Source organism: Cherax quadricarinatus, unplaced genomic scaffold (assembly GCF_038502225.1).
Source record: "Cherax quadricarinatus isolate ZL_2023a unplaced genomic scaffold, ASM3850222v1 Contig70, whole genome shotgun sequence".
Taxonomy (NCBI): domain Eukaryota; kingdom Metazoa; phylum Arthropoda; class Malacostraca; order Decapoda; family Parastacidae; genus Cherax; species Cherax quadricarinatus.
The window spans coordinates 178,497-200,579 of record NW_027195096.1 but is presented as its reverse complement, the minus strand read 5'-3'; the positions used below and the strand labels follow the sequence as shown (position 1 = coordinate 200,579).

At 41.5% G+C, this 22,083-nt stretch overlaps 1 protein-coding gene across 1 annotated transcript in view; it reads right to left on the bottom strand.

The window, feature by feature from the left end:
* Positions 1–16,413, bottom strand: part of LOC128687656 (protein flightless-1-like) — a 29,042-nt gene extending 12,629 nt beyond the window's left edge. Inside the window, exons 1-2 of the mRNA XM_070079998.1 lie at positions 16,354–16,413; positions 9,739–11,328 (exon numbers count right to left, since the gene is read on the bottom strand). Coding sequence (XP_069936099.1) covers positions 9,739–11,328; positions 16,354–16,398 — 1,635 coding nt within the window. The 5' untranslated portion in view covers positions 16,399–16,413. The remainder of the gene's footprint in view (positions 1–9,738; positions 11,329–16,353) is intronic.
* Positions 16,414–22,083: the final 5,670 nt, after the last annotated feature.

Here is a 22,083-nt window from a genome sequence, read left to right as displayed (position 1 = left end):
TTGCGCACCCCTATACCTCCCAGTCGTACTGGGAGGGTTGCCTGATCCCATTGCTGATCCTCTAGTGACAGGTTCAGTGCCTTCTTAAGGGTTGACCTCAGGTGTGCATCATATTCGTCGAGTGTTGGGTTGTCAAAAGAGGGTGCACACCTGAGGAAGTAAGTGAGTCTTGGAATAGTAAGGCACCTTGTGAGGAGATACAGAGCATCATGGGCATCAAGATTGCTTATTCTCTCCTCCATTCTCATCAGGTCATTCAATTTGTCCTTGAGGACTGTGTTGATGGCCTGGTGACCCAGCGGTGCTCCCAAGAGGGTACTGTTGGACGGAGTGGTAGTAGAGACTTCTGGGAGGATTCTTCGCACAGCGTTGATTATTTCCTGGTTTGCTGTGATGATTTCACACTTGGAGGGATTGAGGATGAGTCCCACGTCTTCTCCCTGTGTTTTCACCAGTTGTAGGTCCCCTACCAGGGACTCTTCAGTACCTGCCAGAGTGCCATCATCCAGGTACCAGATATTGAGCTCGCTGCTTAGGCTGGAAGTTAGTTCTCTTACTGCCAAGCAGAAGAGAAGTGGAGCGAGTGGGTCACCCTGCTGAACACCTTCTGATTAGAGAATTTCATGTTCTCCAAACAAAAGAATTGAGAGTTTGCTGTAGCCAGCTGAAATGAAGGGAAAAAGACTGGGGAAGCGATACCGAACAGCTGGCAAGACAGCATCTCTCTTTACCATATTAAAGGCATTTCTAAAGTCAAGTTTGACTACGGCCTTGTCTTCTGGTAGGTCCCTGATGTAGGCCCTTGCCACATGAGCTGCAGCTTCACTGCCTTGAGGGACCCCAAAGCCCAGTTGGTGTGGCTGGAGTAAACTGGCAGCTTCTAGGCGAATGTTTCTTACTGATGCTTTGGCAACGAGACAGTGAAGAGTGTTTCCAACCGCAATGGGTCTGATTCCCCCATCCTTCTTCTTCAAGGCACACAGTGAGGCTCCAAAAAAGAAAGGTTTAATTTCTTCTGGGATTCGCCCAGCCAGGCAGTTGTTGACGAAAGTTGTCAACTCGGTGAGAAGAAGTGATGCAGATGCACCGAGTACTGGATTTACCATCTCCTTGAGGTGCTGAGGTCGAATTCCAGTGTAACCTCCTGCAGATCCTGCAGGAAATGACACAATCGCCTTATAGACTTCCGATTCAGGCAAAATTAATTGTTCAGTAATGGGGTCTTCCTCAGGGTTGTTGTTGATGGCTATGGTGTCCCTGGTTGGATGCTTGTCTCTTAGTGCTTGGGCTGTGGTCTCATCTTGGATATATATATATATATATATATACACACACACACACACATTTACAGTGGAACCTCGGCTTATGAGTGCCCCACCATACGAGTTTTTCAGTATACAAGCAGTCGTTCGTTCAATTTTTTTGTTTCTGGATACGAGCAAAAATTCAGGCTGCGAGCATCCCCCTCAAACAACTTTTTTTTTTGACCTCCAGATTTTAGAAAAATAAAAGTGAATACATAATTTTAGTTCATTTTCGTGATGCATTGTTTTTATAAACTGCTTAAGATTGTAACTGCAACAGAAATAATAATACTTCTTACCTTAAATTGGGTGCTGGTGTTTGTCGATGATTGTGAAGAGAGTGGAGAGTTATGTTGTGGTTCTACTGGGCTGAGGTGGATGGTAGAGGTACTGGTACTTTAGTTGATAGTTGTACTAGAGTGTGCATAAATTCTGTAATGGATTTCCTGTCTATTTTACCTTGCAGTACATTATACAACTGACATTAAGGCATAAGCTGCTCTGGACACTGTTTCTGGGTCCTCTTCAGTGAAAAAGTCTAACTTTGCCATTCAGTAAGTCAGTCAGTCAAATCAGTCAAATCAGTAAGTCAGTAAGTCAGTCATTCAGTCAAGTCAGTAAGTCATTCAGTCAAGTCAGTCAGTCAGTCAGTAAGTCAAGTCAGTAAGTCATTCATTAAGTCAGTCAGTCAATCACACAAACTCATATTTACCTCATTTTATGTGCACAAAGTGACGCTTCATTACCGCCACTGGTTATGTCTTGTCTCTGTTTCCTTCGTTAATTCTAAGACTTAAATGCTTATAACTTTTCTTGCCACTTTCAGCAACACTGGTATGCTTACTGGGTGTCATGATTGCTTGGCAGATACGAGATAAGGTAATTAAAAGATCAAAACACAATTCACAACACAGCTAGCTTGTAGGAGAGAAGTGGAACTGAACATGCATTCACAAAAGCTGGGATGGTGGTGTCAGGAGTGTCGGGGGATGGCAGGGGATGGTAGGAGGTCTCCCCCGCTGACCCACAACAAGGTGGCCGTTGAGGTAGGGAATGGCCACCACCACTTGTCACATAGTGACATATTTTATTCATTCTAGAGTATATATCAGGTTTCTATGTTATTTATATTGTTTATTATTTCATTTTAGAAGAATTGTGATAGATAAATAAGCCATAGAGTTGATATTAGCATCATATTGAAGTATTTTTGTCCTGCCTCCCAGAGCAAGAATTCTGTTGGAACGGATTAATGACATTTCAATTAATTTAAATGAGGAAAATTTGACTCAGCATATGAGCAGATCAGGATATGAGCAAGGTCACAGAACGGATTAAACTCGTAAGCTGAGGCTCCACTGTATCTGCATTACTACTCATAAGTAGCAACTCAGGAAAGTACTAATTGGCAACTCAAATGAAAAATATTAATCACCATATACGTATTTACATTACTAATCATAAGTAGCAACTCAGAAAATTACTAACTGGCAATTCTATATATGTACTACATTAATATTGGTAGAATTACTGACAATATTTTAAGTAAAAGAACACAAATGCAACTAATGTGACATTTTATTGTGGCAATGTTTCGCTCTCCAGGAGCTTTATCAAGCCGTTACAGTGTGATAAAGCTCCTGGAGAGCAAAACGTTGCCACAATAAAATGTCACATTAGTTGCATTTGTGTCCTTTCACTTAACTCTATTTACTGGTGTCTACTGTTGTTACTATTCTCTCATTGTATTTCAGAGAGGATTGTATCAGCGAGCACAGCATGTTTGACAATATATTTACAGGTATAGCCTAACAGTGCGGGTTTTATTGTCAATATGTGACACTCATGTCACTGTAAATTTTTCCAGTTTCTAGAATGCTCACACTCCAACAACAGCTTGTCAGGTCCCAAAAACCATTCGTCTCCATTCACTCTTATCTAACATACTCATGCAAGCTTGCTGGAAGTCCAAGCCCCTTGCCCACAAAACTTCCTTTACCCCCTCCCTCCAACCTTTTCAGGGATGACCCCTACCCCGCCTTCCTTCCCCAATAGATTTATACATTCTCCAAGTCATTCTACTTTGTTCCATTCTTTGTAAATGACCAAACCATCTCAACAGCCCCTCTTCAGCCCTCTGACTAATACTTTTAGTAACTCCACACTTCGTCCTAATTTCCACACTACGGATTCTTTGCATAATATCTACACCACACATTGCCCTTAGACACAACATCTCCACTACCATCAGCTGCCTCCTTACTGCAGCATTTACAAGCCAATCTTCACACCCACATAAGAGTGTTGGTACCACTATACTCTTGTACATTCCCTTCTTTGCCTCCATGGATAATGCTCTTTATCTTCACAGATACCACAACACACCATTCACCTTTTTCCTTCATCATTTCTACGGTTTACCTAATCCTTCATAAACCCATCTGCTGACAAGTCAACTCCCAAATATCCAAAAACATTCACTTCTTTCATACTCCCTCCCTCCAATGTGATATCCAATTTTTCTTGATCTAAATCATTTGATACCCTCATCGCCTTACTCTTATCTATATTCACTTTCAACTTTTTACTTTTACACACCCTCCCAAACTCACCCACTAACTGTTGCAACTTTTCTTTAGAATTCCCCAAAAGCACAACATTATCAGCAAAAAGTAACTGTGTCAACTCGAATTTTGTATTTGATTCCAAGTAATTTAATTTAATTTAGGCTTGTGGTCCAGTGATAATAATTAATGTAAAGTCTTGAGTATTGAAGACATTACAGTGGATTTCAATATCTGTTATACTAAAAAACTTATTTGAAAACTTGCAGAATTCGAGATAGGTTATAGAACAATTTTGCTTCAGATACTAATCCTGAAGTTTCTTCATCAAGGCCTTACACTGAAAATATAAACACATCTGCAGTATAATGTGATCCTTTATTGACGACGTTTCACCCACACATTGGGCATTTTCAAGTCACAAACAGATCTACCTGGGGTGGAAGATACACGAGTATTTATAGTCAGGTTCAGAATGCTGCATGTGATGATCTACCAAGTGGGATTATAGTCTAAAATCTTGGGTAGTTTGGAAGGGAGATTGGATAAGTATGTGAGTAGACCTTCTGCAGTGTTCCTCCATTCCTATGTTCTTATGTGGGATAGCGATGAAGAAGTTTCTTGGCAAGTGGTCCAGCTATGTTATAGAAGCCATTGTTCTGGTTGAAGTTGTTGGATATAGAGATAAGCGATGATTCCAGGATTCTTCGGTATTGAGTGTTGTCTTCTCTGGCGATAAGTTTTGAGTTTCTGAAGTTGATTAATTGGTTGTGTGAATTGCGATGTTGTACACAGGCATTCCTTGGATCATCAGACCTGCTTGCGTATTGGTGTTCTGAAATACGTGTTTGGAGGTCTCTTGATGTTTCACCCATGTATAATTTGCTGCAGTCATTACAAAGGATTATGTATACCCCTGCAGAGGATGGAAGCTTGTCCTGTCTATTACTGGTAATGTCCTTGATGGTCATAATTGTGGAGGTAGATACCTGGAATGAGGTACTGAAAAAGATGTTGGAAACGTGTTTGGCAATGGAGTTGGTGGGGAGGACTATGTATCTCTTATCGGCAGTGTCTTCCCTGGGTGTGTTGAAGATGTTTAATGCCTGTCGTCTGCAGTCTCTGATGAAGTGACGAGGATAGTGAAGTTTGGAAAATACTTGTTCAATTATAGTGCATTCTTCCTCAAGGAACTCACTGTTGCAGATTCTGAGTGCACACAGGAAAAAGCCTATAATTACACCACGTTTAGTTTTGGTGTCATGGTGAGAGTAGAAGTGGATAAGATCATTTTGGATGGTGGGTTTTCGACAGACTTTAAAACGAAGTTCATGGTCAGCTTTGCAGAGAAGAACATCAAGGAAAGGAAGAGTGTTGTCGACTTCTTCAAGTGTGAACTGGATTGAGGGCTCGACCTGGCTGAGCATGTCTTGGAGAGCTTGAACGTTGAAGCATCTGGGAGTTATGAGGAGAATGTCATCAACATAACATAGCCAGGTGACAGACCAAGGAATAATGGTGGAAAAACGCTCGGCTTCCAGATGTTCCATGTATACGTTCGCCAGGATGGCACTGAGTGGCAAACCCATGGGTAGTCCAAAAGTCTGCTGAAAGAGGTGATTTTTGAAAGAGAAACATGTAAAGCCAACACATAGTTCAACAAGGTCGATGAAATCACTGGCTGGAATAGGAAGATCAAGTGAATCGTCAATTTTCCTGCGCAAGAGATCGATGGCTTGTGTAGTAGGTACAGTGGACCCTTGCCTAACGATATTAATCCGTTCCTGAGAGCTCAACGTTAGGCGAAATTATCGTTAGGCGAATTAATTTTCCCCATAAGAAATAATGGAAATCAAATTAATCCGTGCAAAACACCCCAAAGTATGAAAAAAAAATTTTTTTACCACATGAAATATTAATTTTAATACACACAAACTGAAGAAGAGATGTACAATACATGACACTTACCTTTATTGAAGATCTGGTGATGATTGATGGGATGGGAGGGGAGAGTGTGGATGGTCTAAGTGTTTAGAAGAGGAATCCCCTTCCATTAGGACTTGAGGTAGCAAGTCCTTTTCCGGGGTTACTTCCCTTCTTCTTTTAATGCCACTAGGACCAGCTTCAGAGTCACTGGACCTCTGTCGCACAACATATCTGTCCATAGAGGCCTGTACCTCTCGTTCCTTTATGATTTTCCTAAAGTGTTTCACAACATTGTCAGTGTAATAGTCAACAGCACAGCTTGCAATAGCTGTGTCAGGGTGATTTTTATCAAAAACGGTATGCACTTTAAAACCACATTGCACACATTTCCTTAATCTTTGAAGTAGGCAACTTCTTCAATTTCTCTCCCCTCCTCCGAAGCAGTTTCCTCAGGTCTGGCCTCTTGCTGTTGAAGATGATCTAGCAGCTCATCAGTGGTTAGTTCTTCATTGTCCTCCTCCACCAACTCTTCCACATCCTCCCCACTAACCTCACCAATATGAGCACTAGTTCCAGGCATTTTTTCCTGTTCACCTGGGTGTTAGCCAACTGTTGTGGGTCACAGTCATCCAAAGGAGCATTTTTCCACCTTTTTAAAACCCCGAATTTTAACCTATAAATTTTAGTTCTTCTATCCATCCAAGGAAAAATTTTGTTTTCCCCGAAAAAGAATAAAAGAACTTGGAATAAAGGAAAGAAACCAAGGGGGTATATATATTTCATTGTGAAAGTATGTTTTACCATTGTAATCAAGGCCTTAAACTTATGTTATTTTAACAAGGACAATATCACATCAAAACTGATAAAACATTTCCTCTTTGTATTTTGAAACAGTAACCTCGGTATGCTGGCTAAACAAAATACCAGACCTTTAAAAATATGTAATTTTTTTAATTTTTAAATGGACACAAGCAAATGGTGGAATTTACTTTCCCCTCATGTCCTTTACTTAATTTTATTCAGTTTTCTAACCTACAACCCCCTTATGTTGGCATTATCATTAATCAATCCGCCCTTGCTTTAATCTAAAATTTTTTACCTGCACACACGCTAAAAACCGCTCCATGCTTCACACCCACATAAGACCGTTGGTAAAACTATACTCTCATACATTCCCGTCTTTGCCTCCAAGGACAAAGTTATTTGTCTCCACAGACTCCTAAGTGCACCACTCACCCTTTTCCCCTCATCAATTCTATGATTCACCTCATCTTTCATAGACCCATCCGCTGACACGTCCACTCCCACGTCCACTACGTATATATCCCTCCAAATTGCCAATGCCCCAAACCCCTCCTTTAGAGTGCAGGCATTGTACTTCCCATTTCCAGGACTCAAGTCCGGTTATATAAAATAACCGGTTTCCCTGAATCCCTTCACTAAATATTACCCTGCTCACACCCCAACAGCTTGTCAGGTCCCAAATACCATTTGTCTCCATTCACTCCTATCTAGCATGCTCACGCACAATTGCTGGAAGTCCAAACCCCTCGCCCACAACACCTCCTTTACCCCCTCCCTCCAACCTTTTCGAGGACGACCCCTACCCCGCCTTCCTTCTCCTACAGATTTATACGCTCTCCATGTCATTCTACTTTGATCCATTCTCTCTAAATGACCAAACCACCTCAACAAACCCTCTTCAGCCCTCTGACTAATACTTTTATTAACTCCACACCTTCTCCTAATTTCCACACTCCAAATTTTCTGCATAATATTTACACCACACATTGCCCTCAGACAGGACATCTCCACTGCCTCCAACCGCCTCCTCACTGCAGCATTTACAACCCAAGCTTCACACCCATATAAGAGTGTTGGTACTACTATACTTTCATACATTCCCTTCTTTGCCTCCATAGATAACATTTTTTGCCTCCACATATACCTCAATGCACCACTCACCTTTTTTCCTTCATCAATTTTATGATTAACCTCATCCTTCATAAATCCATCTGCTGACATGTCAACTCCCAAATATCTGAAAACATTCACTTCTTCCATACTACTCCTCCCCAATTTGATATCCAATTTTCTTTATCTAAATCATTTGATACTCTCATCACCTTACTCCTTTCTATGTTCACTTTCAACTTTCTACCTTTACACACACTCCCAAATTTGTCCACTAACCTTTGCAATTTTTCTTTAGAATCGGCCACAAGCACAGTATCATCAGCAAAAAGTATCTGTCACTTCCCATTTTGTATTTAATTCCCCATAATTTTATCCCACCCCTCCCAAGTATCTGAAAACATTCACTTCTTCCATACTCCTCCTCCTCAATTTGATATCCAATTTTTCTTTATCTAAATCATTTGATAACCTCATCACCTTACTCTTTTCTATGTTCACTTTCAACTTTCTACCTTTACACACACTCCCAAACTCATCCACTAACCTTTGCAATTTTTCTTTAGAATCTTCCAGCAAAAAGCAACTGTTTCAATTCCCATTTTGTATTTGATTCCCCATAATTTAATCCCATCCCTCTCCCGAACACCCTAGCATTTACTTCTTTTACAACCCCCATCTATAAATATATATTAAACAACCATGGTGACATTACACATCCCTGTCTAAGACCTACTTTTACCGGGAAATAGTCTCCCTCTCTTCTACACACCCTAACCTGAGCCTCACTATCCTCATAAAAACTCTTTACAGCATTTAGTAACTTACCACCTATTCCATATACCTGCAACATCTGCCACATTGCTTTCCTATCCACTCTATCACATGCCTTTTCTAAATCCATAAATGCAATAAGAACTTCCCTACCTTTATCTAAATACTGCTCACATATATGCTTCAATGTAAACACTTGATCTACACATCCCCTACCCACTCTAAAACCTCCTTGCTCATCTGCAAGTCTACAGTCTCTCTTACCTCTAATTCTTTCAATAATAACCCTACTGTACACTTTTCCTGGTATACTCAGTAAACTTATTCCTCTATAATTTTTACAATCTCTTTTGTCCCCCTTCCCTTTATATAAAGGGACTATACATGTTCTCTGCCAATCCCTAGGTACCTTCCCCTCTTTCATACATTTATTAAACCAATACCAACCACTCCAACACTATGTTCCCCCCTGCTTTTAACATTTCTGTCATGATCCCATCAGTTCCAGCTGCTTTACCCCCTTTCATTCTACGTAATGCCTCACGCACCTCCCCCACACTCACATCCTGCTCTTCTTCACTCCTAAAAGATGGTATACCTCCCTGTCCAGTGCATGAAATTACAGCCTCCCTTTCTTCGTCGACATTTAAAAGTTTCTCAAAATATTCTCGCCATCTACCCAATACCTTCATCTCCTCATCTACTAACTCCCCTACTCCGTTTTTAACTGACAAATCCATTTGATCCCTAGGCTTTCTTAACTTGTTTAACTCACTCCAAAATTTTTTCTTATTTTCATTAAAATATCTTGACAGCGCCTCTTTTATCACATCAAGAATATCAACAGAAAACTCTCTCCTTAAGGTCTAGTCATGCCTAGTAGAATATACAGTACATCTGAAGCATGTGCATGTGTAGCACGAGCCTCTAGTACAGTACTGTGTATGTACTGCGGCACTATTATTCCAATAATCATGGGGAAGTTGTAAATACAAAGGAATCACACCTCCTGTGCAATACTGTTTGGCTTTGCCTATCTGATACTGCAATACATATACAGAACCCCACACCTGACTACTAAGAAATTGGTTCTTAAAATTGTTCCAAGGGAACAATTTTAAGAACTTAACATAAATGGTGCACAGGTTGAAGTTCATGCAAAAACTAGCACACTCTGAATATACAGAAACCAAAGCTAAATAGCTAGAAAATCATAAATCATAAGGTATTCCTACTGGGATACATAATTATAAAACAAAGAAAAAAGGAAAACACACCTGAAGACTGTACTTTTCTGGGTCATACATTTCTTGTGCAACTTCTTCTGCTAGTCTTCCTTCCTCTTCATCACTTTTCTCACCCAACCACACATATACAATACCACTGTCATCGTCCTGTCCAAAGGGAACCTTCAGTATATAACAAAACTCTGAGTTGAGAGAAGCAGCATTTGGCCTGATCTGGATACAGCGTGTGAAGAGCGGTGAGCCATTAGATCGCATGTGGAAAAGTTCTGGTTGAGGCTTCTGAGGTTCCTCTGGCACTGGTTCTGGTCTTTGTTTGGGCTTAAATTTGGGCTTAACTGCCTTGGCATTGACTTCTTGAGGCTCTTCCTCCATTTTAACTGGCTGCTTCTCTTGCCGACGTCTTCCTGTATGTATGACAAACTTTCTCTTGAAGTGAGCCATAAATTTTACAGCTTCTTGTTGCTGATGCATCCTCACCACCTCAAGCTTATCTCCAAATAATGTTTCAAATTTTTTCTGAAGACTGAAAGTGAATGTTAACCATCCCATATTAGAAGCTTGTCTTCCTTGCCAGAAATACACCACACACTGAAAGTCATCCTCTGGTTCAGTTTCCTCTTCTTTCTCATCTTCTGGTGGGTCTCCAGGCACCCAATAACGGCATAAGAATACATAGCACTCTGAGGAATAGAAATGCCCGAGTTCATTTTCAGGAAGCTTGACAAACTTTTTACCCTCCAACACAAAGGCATCCATTGAATCCAAGTCATCGTTCCACTCATCCATACACTGCTGAGCCTCTTCTAAGGTCATTGGTTGTTGTCGAGGTGTGAACAAGGCACTCAGATCCACTTTGGTCTCTTGTTTAGCAGCCCAATCCTTTAGATTGGCTCCGGTCTTCCTCACCGACTCTGCAGTACGTGTGAAGTCAACATCGATAACATCTGTCCAGCCATTGAATTTTGTCTTGAAAACCTGTGGCTCAGTTCCTTCTTTAACAAGAGTAGTCACTGCATGTTCGGGTCGAACTATCATTTTCAGCAACTCCTGAGACAGCTTCAGGGCAGCAGCTCTTACTAAACGAGTTGATTTACGACCAATCCAAACAAATACATCACAAAAACAGTCCAAGATGTATACATTCTTTGTACTAAGTAATTTCTGAATCAATTTGCCTTCAGGTACATCAACTTGGGGAAGTTCAAGGTAGCCCATACCTAGTCCAACCTGGTAAAGCCTTGGAACAACAGGAACAAATTTGTGATCTACATGTTCTTCAATTTCAAGATCCTCTTCTTCACCTTCTTCAAGCCCAAGAGCTGCCCAAAATTGTGGCCAATCATTGTTCTCCTTTCCTTGCACCAGTGTATGAATTTCTGCCGAATTCTTTCGTTCATCTTTATTCATCTTCTCTGCATATAGTCTGGTTTTGGTGGTTAGTGTTTTCTTTGCTTTACTCCCTTGCCAAACATATATGTCTTTACCATCATCAAGTAAAAACACATGGCGAGGGTCCAAGGACTCTGCGACACAAGCCACTGTCTCTAGATGGATGCCAATGGTGGTTGGGAAGACACGATACAAACGAAGTGGATATTCCTGTAAAATAAGAAAACAATATTTAATGGTTTTCATCTCTGAGGCAAACATTATCTTTTATCTGAAACTAAACTGTGCCAAAAGTAGTACTATATTAGCATGACCTGACATCCTAAATGAATATGGTATTACCTGGAGTTTACCTGGAGAGTGTTCCGGGGGTCAACGTCCCTGTGGCTCGTTCTGTGACCAGGCCTCCTGGTGGATCAGAGCCTGATCAACCAGGCTGTTACTGCTGGCTGCACGCAAACCAACGTACGGGCCACAGCCCGAATATGAACTATGTTTTACTTACAATTTTTTTTTTTTCAAAAAGTCGGCCGTCTCCAACCGAGGCAGGGTGACCCAAAAAGAAAGAAAATCCCCAAAAAGAAAATGCTTTCATCATCATTCAACACTTTCACCTCACTCTCACATAATCACTGTTTTTGCAGAGGTGCCCAGAATACAACAGTTTAGAAGTATATATGTATAAAAAATACACAATATATCCCTCCAAACTGCCAATATCTCAAACCCCCTTTAGAGTGCAGGCATTGTACATCCCATTTTCAGGGTTCAAGTCCGGTTATATAAAATAACCGGTTTCCCTGAATCCCGTCACTAAATATTACCCTGCTCACACTCCAACAGCTCGTCAGGTCCCAAATAGCATTTGTCTCCATTCACTCCTATCTAACACGCTCACGCACGCTTGCTGGAAGACCAAACCCCTCGCCCACAACACCTCCTTTACCCCCTCCCTCCAACCTTTTCGAGGACGACCCCTACCCCGCTTTCCTTCTACAGATTTATACGCTCTCCATGTCATTCTACTTTGATCCATTCTCTCTAAATGACCAAACCACCTCAACAACCCCTCTTCAGCCCTCTGACTAATACTTTTATCAACTCCACACCTTCTCCTAATTTCCACACTCCGAATTTTCTGCATAATATTTACACCACACATTACCCTTAGACAGGACATCTCCACTGCCTCCAACTGCCTCATCACTGCAGCATATACAACCCAAGCTTCACACCCATAGAAGAGTGTTGGTACTACTATACTTTCATACATTCCCTTCTTTGTCTCCATAGATAACATTTTTTGCCTCCACATATACCTCAATGCACCATTCACCTTTTTTGCTTCAGCAATTCTATGATTAACCTCATCCTTCATAAATCCATCCGTTGACACATCAACTCCCAAATATCTGAAAACATTCACATAAGAACATAAGAATGTAGGAACACTGCAGAAGGCCTACTGGCCCATACGAGGCAGGTCCTTATCAAAACGACATCTACCTAAAGCTACTCAAGAAATAACTCCCGTACCCCTTGACACCAATCAAACCCAGCCCCTCCCACTTATATATTTGTCTAGTCTCTTCTTAAAGCTACCCAAGGTCCTAGCCTCTATCACCCCACTGGGAAGACTGTTCCACGCATCTACAACTCTGTTAGAAAACCAGTACTTACCTATGTCCTTTCTAAATCTAAATTTATCCAACTTAAATCCATTATTCCTGGTTCTTACCTGGTTCGACACCCTCAGTACTTTATTAATGTCTCCCTTGTTTATGCCCGTCATCCACTTATACACTTCAATGATATCTCCCCTCATTCTACGCCTCTCCAGAGAGTGGAGATTTAAGGCTTTAAGTCTATCTTCATACGGGAGGTTCCTTACACAGTAAATCATTTTAGTCATTCTTCTCTGTATGTTCTCTAATGAGTCTATGTCCATCCTGTAGTAAGGGGACCAAAACTGAGCAGCATAATCTAAGACACATGTGCAACATCTGGGTATCTTTATTGTAGACGTTTCGCCATCCAGTGGCTTTATCAATACAAATTCTAGGACATAACTTGAAGACAGTAGAACTATGTACAGAAGATGAGGTAATCAGTCCCTCAACCTAGGAGTAGGTGCAAAGAGCACCATAGTCATGGAGATTCACTTCTTCCATACTCCTCCTCCCCAATTTGATATAAATTTTTTCTTTATCTAAATCCTTTGATACCCTCATCACCTTACTCTTTTCTATGTTCCCTTTCAACTTTCTACCTTTACACACAATCCCAAATTCGTCCACTAACCTTTGCAATTTTTCTTCAGAATCTCCCATAAGCACAATATAATCAGCAAAAAGTAACTGTGTCACTTCCCATTTTGTATTTAATTCCCCATAATTTAATCCCACCCCTCTCCCGAACACCCTAGCATTTACTTCTTTTACAACCCATCTATAAATATACAGTGGTCCCTTGTTTTTCGTATTTAATCTGTTCCTGGAGGTGCTACTATTATCAAAATCTACGATTTTTGAATCAATTTTCCCTATAAGAAATAATGTAAATACAATTAATCTGTTCCTGACACCCAGAAGTATCAACAACAATTTTTTTTTTTTACCTTAAAGATAGATGTACACGCACAAAAGAATGAACATTCAACATGAGAATTACCTTTATTGAAGGCTGTTGTTGATGAATGGAAGACAGGGAGGAGGAGAGAGGGAAGAGAGGTTATTGTTTGGAAGGGGAATCTCCCTCCATAAGGACTCTAGGTCATTTCAGGGGTCACTTACCTAGCTTATAGATTTACATGCAGAAAAGAATGCCAAATAAATGTAAAGCACTAATAAAATATATAAATGAACACTGGGAATAGGGGTAGTTGATGAATGGAACGGTCTGCCTAGTAGGGTGATCAAAGCTAAAACATTGGGTAGTTTCAAATTTAGGTTGGATAAATACATGAGTGAGAGGGGTTGGATTTGAGTCGGACTTGCACCTGAGCTTATTGCTTGGGTAGCATTTGTTCTGTTAGTGGGCTGGATTTGTGAAGGTCCTGCCTAGTATAGGCCAGCAGGCCTGTTACAGTGTTCCTACTTTCTTAAGTTCTTATGTTCTTATTTAACATCACACTTACTAGTAGGGTGATATAGGCTAGGACCTTAGGTAGCTTTAAGAAGAGCTTGGACAAATATATGAGTGGGAGGAGCTGGGTTTGATTTGTGTCAGTGGGTACAGGAGTAAATTCTTGGGTAGCTTTGGGTAGAGGTCATTTTGATAAGGACCTGCCTTGTATGGGCCAATAGACCTGCAGTGTTCGTCCATTGTTATGTTCTTAGTGGGAAGGATTGTAAAGGACCTGCCTAGTATGGGCAAAAAGGGCCTGCTGCAGTGTTCCTCCTTTCTTATGATCTTCTTGAACATAAGAATGGAGGAACACTGCAGAAGGCCTACTGGCCCATGCGAGGCAGATCCTTATCAAAACGACTACTACCTAAAGCTTCCCTAGAAATAACTCCCGTACCCAATGACACCAATCAAACCCAGCCCCTCCCACTCATATATTTGTCCAGTCTCTTCTTAAAGCTACCCAAGGTCCTAGCCTTTATCACCCCACTGGGAAGACTGTTCCACGCATCTACAACTCTGTTAGAAAACCAGTACTTACCTATGTCCTTTCTAAATCTAAATTTATCCAACTTAAATCCATTATTCCTGGTTCTTACCTGGTTCGACACCCTCAGTACTTTATTAATATCTCCCTTGTTTATGCCCGTCATCCACTTATACACTTCAATGATATCTCCCCTTATTCTACGCCTCTCCAGAGAGTGGAGATTTAAGGCTTTGAGTCTATCTTCATACGGGAGGTTCCTTACACAGTAAATCATTTTAGTCATTCTTCTCTGTATGTTCTCTAATGAGTCTATATCCATCCTGTAGTAAGGGGACCAAAACTGAGCAGCATAATCTAAATGAGGCCTCACTAGTGATGTATAGAGCTGTAAAATAACTTTTGGACTTCTGTTACTTATACTTCTTGAGATAAATCCAAGTAATCTGTTGGCCTTGTTGCACACACTAAGGCACTGCTGTCTTGGCTTTAGATTTCTGCTTACCATGACTCCCAAGTCTTTTTCACATTCTGTATGATCAAGCTCAACTTCACCTAGATTATAGCTTCGAGGGTTATTTTCATTACCAAGGGCAAGTACCTTACACTTATCCACATTGAACTTCATCTGCCATTTTTCAGACCAAGACATTAATTTGTCCAAATCGTCCTGGAGTTCATTGATATCCTCCTCAGAGTGAATTATACGGCCTATCTTTGTATCATCAGCAAATTTACTCATGTCACTCGTAATCCCTTCATCAAGGTCATTAATGTAAATTATGAACAAGAGAGGGTCTAAAACTGATCCTTGTGGAATGCCACTAGTGACTAATCCCCATTCAGATTTCACTCCATTAATGGTAACTCTCTGCTTTCTATTGGTAAGCCATGCCTCAATCCATGCTAGAACTTTACCTCCTATACCATGAGCTGCCACTTTTCTTAAGAGTCTCTTGTGAGGTACTCTATTGAAGGCTTTACTAAAATCCAAATAAACAATATCATATTCCTTATCACTGTCAACTGCCTCAAATGTTCTATTGAAGAACGTCAGTAAGTTTGTCAGGCAGGAACGACCTCTCGTGAATCCATGCTGAGATTCATTTATCAAGTTTGTGTGAGGGAGGGATGGCAAGTTTATTGTTGGAGAATATGACACTAATATCAACTCTGTGGCTTATTTATCTATCACAATTCAACTAATATGACATAATAAACAATATTAATAACATAGAAACATGGAATATACTCTAGAATGAATAAGTCATTATGTATGTCACGAGAGGTGTTGTGTTGTTGTTGGGTATATAAGGGCCACTGAGAGTAAGCCGTCCATAATGGTGGTGAAGCAGCAGCTGAGGCGGCGGTGTTTTCTGTAGCCCTATATAACTCCAACATTGGAGGAGTTGGTAGAATTGCTGAAAAAGACACCCTCTACCACCATCGCTACCACCTTCTACCACTATTACAATGCTATCACCATCACTACCACTATTACAATGCTACCACCATCACTACCACCCTCTACCACCATCAACCACTATCAACTGCTTCCACTCTACCACCACCACCTTCGTATTTTTCTACAAACTTTTTCTTAATTTATATGTGTTTCTCACATTCTTTACCAAAGGGCTGGCACTAGAAGCTTTCTTTGGAGCCATAGTGACTTATTTAGCAGTTGCAAACACTAAAACGAATGGAATATTATGAAATGTATTGTATGAACTTGTGGGATCATCCTCACTCACTGATAAACAATGGCACACTGGCTGGGAATGGAGTGTGAGGCGGCTCGGGGCTGTGTGTACCTGTCCCAGACGAACTACTATTCGCGAGTCACTCTACGATTAGCGAGCCCATGTTTATACGAAAATATCGCTATGATTTCCGAAATCTACGACTCTCAAGCCCTACGATTATCGAGGGACCACTGTATTAAACAACCATGGTGACATTACACATCCCTGTCTAAGACCTACTTTTATCGGGAAATAGTCTCCCTCTCTTCTACACACCCTAACCTGAGCCTCACTATCCTCATAAAAACTCTTTACAGCATTTAGTAACTTACCACCTATTCCATATACTGTACTTGCAACATCTGCGACATTGCTTCCTTATCCACTCTATCATATGCCTTTTCTAAATCCATAAATGCAATAAAAACTTCCCTACCTTTATCTAAATACTGCTCACATATATGCTTCAATGTAAACACTTGATCTACACATCCCGAACCCTACTGTACACTTTTCCTGGTATACTCAGTAAACTTATTCCTCTATAATTTTTACAATCTCTTTTGTCCCCCTTCCCTTTATATAAAGGGACTATACATGCTCTCTGCCAATCCCTAGGTACCTTCCCCCCCTCTTTCATACATTTTTTAAAGAAAAATACCAACCATTCCAACACCATGTCCCCTCCCCCGCTTTTAACATTTCTGTCATGATCAGTAGAGGTGGCCATAATACACTTCTTACTCTGTTGGTGGCTACAACCTTCCCGCTTCACACAGTAGAGGTAACAATAACACACTTCTCTTCTTACACTGCTGGTGGCTACAACCTTTCCGCTTCACACAGTAGGGGTGACCATAACACACTTCTGCTTTACACTACTGGTGGCTACAACCTTCCCGCTTCACACAGTAGAGGTAACAATAACACACTTCTCTTCTTACACTGCTGGTGGCTACAACCTTCCCGCTTCACACAATAGAGGTGACCATAACACACATCTCTTCTTACACTACTGGTGGCTATAACCTTCCCGCTTCACACAGTAGAGGTGACCATAACACACTTCTCTTCTTACACTGTTGGTGGCTACAACCTTCCTTCTTCACACAGTAGAGGTGACCATAACACACTTATCTTCTTACTCTGTTGGTAGCTACAACCTTCCCGCTTCATAGAGTAGAGGCGACCATAACACACTTCTCTTCTTACTCTGTTGGTAGCTACAACCTTCCCGCCTCACACAATACAGGTGACCACAACACACTTCTCTTCTTACACTGTTGGTGGCTACAACCTTCCCGCTTCACACAATAAAGGTGACCATAACACACTTCCCTTCTTACACTGTTGGTAGCTACAACCTTCCCGCTTCACACAGTGGAGGTGACCATAACACACTTCTTACTCTGTTGGTGGCTACAACCTTCCCGCTTCACACAGTACAGGTGACCATAACACACTTCTCTTCTTACTCTGTTGGTGGCTACAACCTTCCCACTTCACACAACAGAGGTGACCATAACACAATTCTTACTCTGTTGGTAGCTACAACCTTCCCGCTTCATGGAACAGAGGTGACCATAACACACTTTCCTTCTTGCAATGCTGGTGGCTACAACCTTCCCGTTTCATAAAGTAGTGACCATAACACACTTCTCTTCTTGCACTGCTGGTGGCTAGAACCTTCCCGCTTCACACACTTCTGTTCTTGCACTGGTGATTACAACCTTCCCGCTTCATATAGTAGTGGTGACCATAACACTCTTTTCTTCTTATTCTGCTGGTGGCTACAACCTTCCCGCTTCACAGCAGTGATGACCATAAGACACTTCTCTTCTTACCCTGTTGGTGGCTACAACCTTCCAGCTTCACACAGTAGAGGTTACCATAATTCACTTCTGTTCTTGCACTGCTGGTGAGTACAACCTTCCCGCTCCATGTAGTAGTGGTGACCATAACACACTTCTTACACTTCTGGTAGCTACAAGCTTCCCACTTCATACATTAAATCCCAACACATTTTCCTCTCTAATGCTTCTGGAGGGTCTTAAACATTTTCCTTATAATCTGGTAGTCCAGTACTTTTTCCTTGTTATTCTGCTGGAGACCCCACAACGTTTCCCCTTTTCATATTGTTAACGAACCGAATACTTTCCGATTCATTAAATGACTATAGCCCCAGGTCATTTTCCTTTTTATATAACTGGAGGCATCATGGCCTTATTCTTATGGTGCTGGAAGCCCCGATACGTTTCCCTTCTTTTAATGCCTGTGGCCTACTGTGATTCCCTTACATGTAAGTAAAGCACTCCTTCTATAAATAGTTAAAAATTATTGCCAACGAAGGTTTCTTTGTTACAGTGACTGTGATTAAATTTAAAATCAATATCTAGTAATTATTCCATTTTAAATGAATTCATGGTAAAGTCATTAGCTAAGTACAACAGTTTTGGGATATAGTGGAGGGAGAGTGAACTGGATCACAGACCACTCAGATGTAATAATTATAACTTGATTTTAACGTGATTGAGGGAGGGTGATATTAATTAAACTAAGTGAAAGGATAGCAGTTTGTTGGCTTTTGTGAGGACTGGGACATAATTTAACCGGTACAATTTAGGTTCCCAGTGTGTGGTATACGCAAACCCAGGGGGGCATCCATCAATCACCCATAAATCATGCATGTTTCTCCCAGTCTGTTGGAGGTGTCTGTATCACATAACATTTAGATGGGTTGTGGTTCCTGATGTTTCACTCTAACCTGTAAACCATCCATCCATTATTACTCATCCATCCTCCGCCTGAAGGACACCCATACCCGACCTGAAGGAATTCACTCAGCGCCATGGTCAGCTGTTCCTATCCCCCCCTATCTACTTGACCGGCCTTCCCAACAAAGCATAAGACTTCGTATGAATCTCTGGAAAGCATCACCCCAGTGTCCTGGGGAAGACAGTATGATACTTCACTCATGAGTATATTAGTTTTATTTGCTCCTCCACTGACTCTGTCTCAAGGTCAAGTGCCTCTCCTCGTGAAATTAAATCACAGGAATTTTAATACACACTGGTACTAGTCATCAAAGTCCCTGTCACAAAGCTAAAAAGTTGCACACTTTAGAGCTGCTTTCGTATGCTTGCATACACCTCTGGAATCATTTTGCACTCGCGGAACAAGAGTTACCGAAAAGCCATACATGCCTGAGGAAATGTTGTCTATAATGGCTTCTAGCTGTAGGATCATCCAGCCCCAGTCTCCAGGTGCTCTTTATACACTCCTCAGTCAATATGGTGTGCCAGAGCATCTTTAATGCGAGTAATTTTCTCCATGTCTTATCCTATCTTTGCTAGTATCTCATAAAGGGCCTAACCACTGCTACTGACACCGCGTCTGGAGTTTCTGACAATGATGCAAAGGCAGTAGGAACTTTATTATAAGGTATCTCAGCAGAGCTTAATTAAGCCTTATCAGTCTCATAGCCAAGCTTTTACCGCAAGGGCTAGCCCAACTCAAACACTGCCCTCAATTCCTAGATTTTAAATTTAGGGAGTCGCAATGACCAGTACCAGTACATCAAAACATTTTCCTGACTGTAACTGTTGTGTGGAGTTATATGGACATCTTCTTTGTGGGGTGCATTGGGAAAGCTGATATATGTAATGGGGATAATCTCACAAAACATTGGGTTAATATGCTGTAATTAGTTGTTAGTCAAAAATCTTTTCATCTTGCATTGCTAGAAAATCATATATTGTAATTCTGATTTTTTTTTGTCGATCTGAAGGAACTACTGACAGTATTCTATTGTCATTTTCTCGTTTTTTTTTATCTGGTTTGTGATTTCAAATTATTATTCAACCTACAAGCTTCTCTATATAATATTCACCCAACTAGCTTTTCGCAGCTGTCTGTTGACTGATGGAAGAAAGATCTTTATTTAATGCGTAATCATCAAAACTCTTGCATCTGGTTTCCGCTGCGTATTCGACAAAAGTTTTTGAGCAGCTGAGACCAGGATCTGTCCCAAAACGTAGATTGTCGTTAGATGATACAGGTGGTGGATAGACCTGGCTCGGGAAGACTGCCATCCCCTGTTTAATAAGATATATAGATCCTCGAAGAAAAAGCAATCATCTTTAATGATGAGACTCATTTTTATACTACCTTTGCCGATAGACGAATAAATTGTTGGAGCTTATTTTTTTATTGTGGCTTCAGAACAGAAATGGGTTTCTGCCCAGTATCTTTTGTCACACAGGCATTAATTTGATCTTATCCTGTCTTCTCGGCTTGTAGGATTGAACTTACTACACGTGCATCACCTATTGCTTTGGTGTTTAGTTTAAAAATGTCATTACTTTTTTTCTCACTTCGATTACACCATCCATTCCATATGGTAAGGTTCAAGCTGAATTCAAACTCAGTCCGTGTGCTTGATCAGTGGTCAACTAGAAGAAAAAAAAGCATTTGTTATTTCTGAAAACACTTTCCAGCTCAGAATTCATTAGCTTTCTTTGGATGTTTAGTGCGTCACAAAGACGGCCATGTCTCGCGCATATATTGGCAGTCAGCGTGCATAATGGGTGTGATCCATCGTGAAGCATTATGGCCAAAATTCCTCTTCAAGGGGGGCTCCTTGGCGTGGTGAAGAGGCTCTTGGTCTGACAAATTAGACCTGTCGGTCTCCTTCCTCAGACCGAACCTAATTAACCCCCAATCCCCCCTTCCTATCCCATCCTCCCCATCCTCCCTTTTTTTTCTTTCCTCCTCCTCCTCCCCATCCCTCCCTTTTGCCCTTCCTCTTTTTGACCTTTGGGATTTTTCCCACAGGCGCGCTAGTTCCTAGGTAGGGAAAAGGGTACCGGGATCCATCCCATTCCATTGAGGTTCTTGGCGGTGGTGTAGTTTGCCGTGGAATCTGGATCACCTGGGGATGTCCCGATCCCTTTCTGGTATCCTGGAGGGTGGCTTTGGGTGTCTTTTAGGTGACGGGTGTGTCTCTGGAAGCCACCTTTCGGATTCCAGGGGGTGGTGGCCGAAGGAGGTATGCTTTGTGGCGGATATCCGGCCACCCTCTCTTTTGTCCACCGTGGTAGCTCGGCAGATGTGAGGTTGCTATCCCGGATTCCTGGTTTACTGGCATGAAGGGTAGGGTATGGCACGGGTTCCATGCTGCATCTGCGCTACTCGCTGTGCTGAGGTCCTCTTGGGCGCGGAGGGAGATTTCTGGCCCTTTCATTCCTCCTAGGAACTATCCCTCCCTGGTCTCCCCTTTTTTTATTCTTTTTTTTTATTTTTATTTTCTTTTCTTCTTTCTTTCTTTTCTTAAAAACAAAAAGAAAGAAGTAACCTAACCATGGAGTACCCGATCCATGACCTCGCTACCCCCGGGCCCCTTATTGCTACCGCACCCCTTTCTGACCTTACCTCGTCTTTTGGCCACTCTTCGGACACTCCTAAGGCCCCTGTACCTCTTGCTGGTGCTGTTTCATCACCCACTTAAGGTGCCAGGGTTTCGAATGACTCCTTTGAATTGTCTGACCTCCGCTCTCCTTTGACTATGCTTCCGGCCTTTTCCTCTACGGTGTGGCGATTTTCGAATCG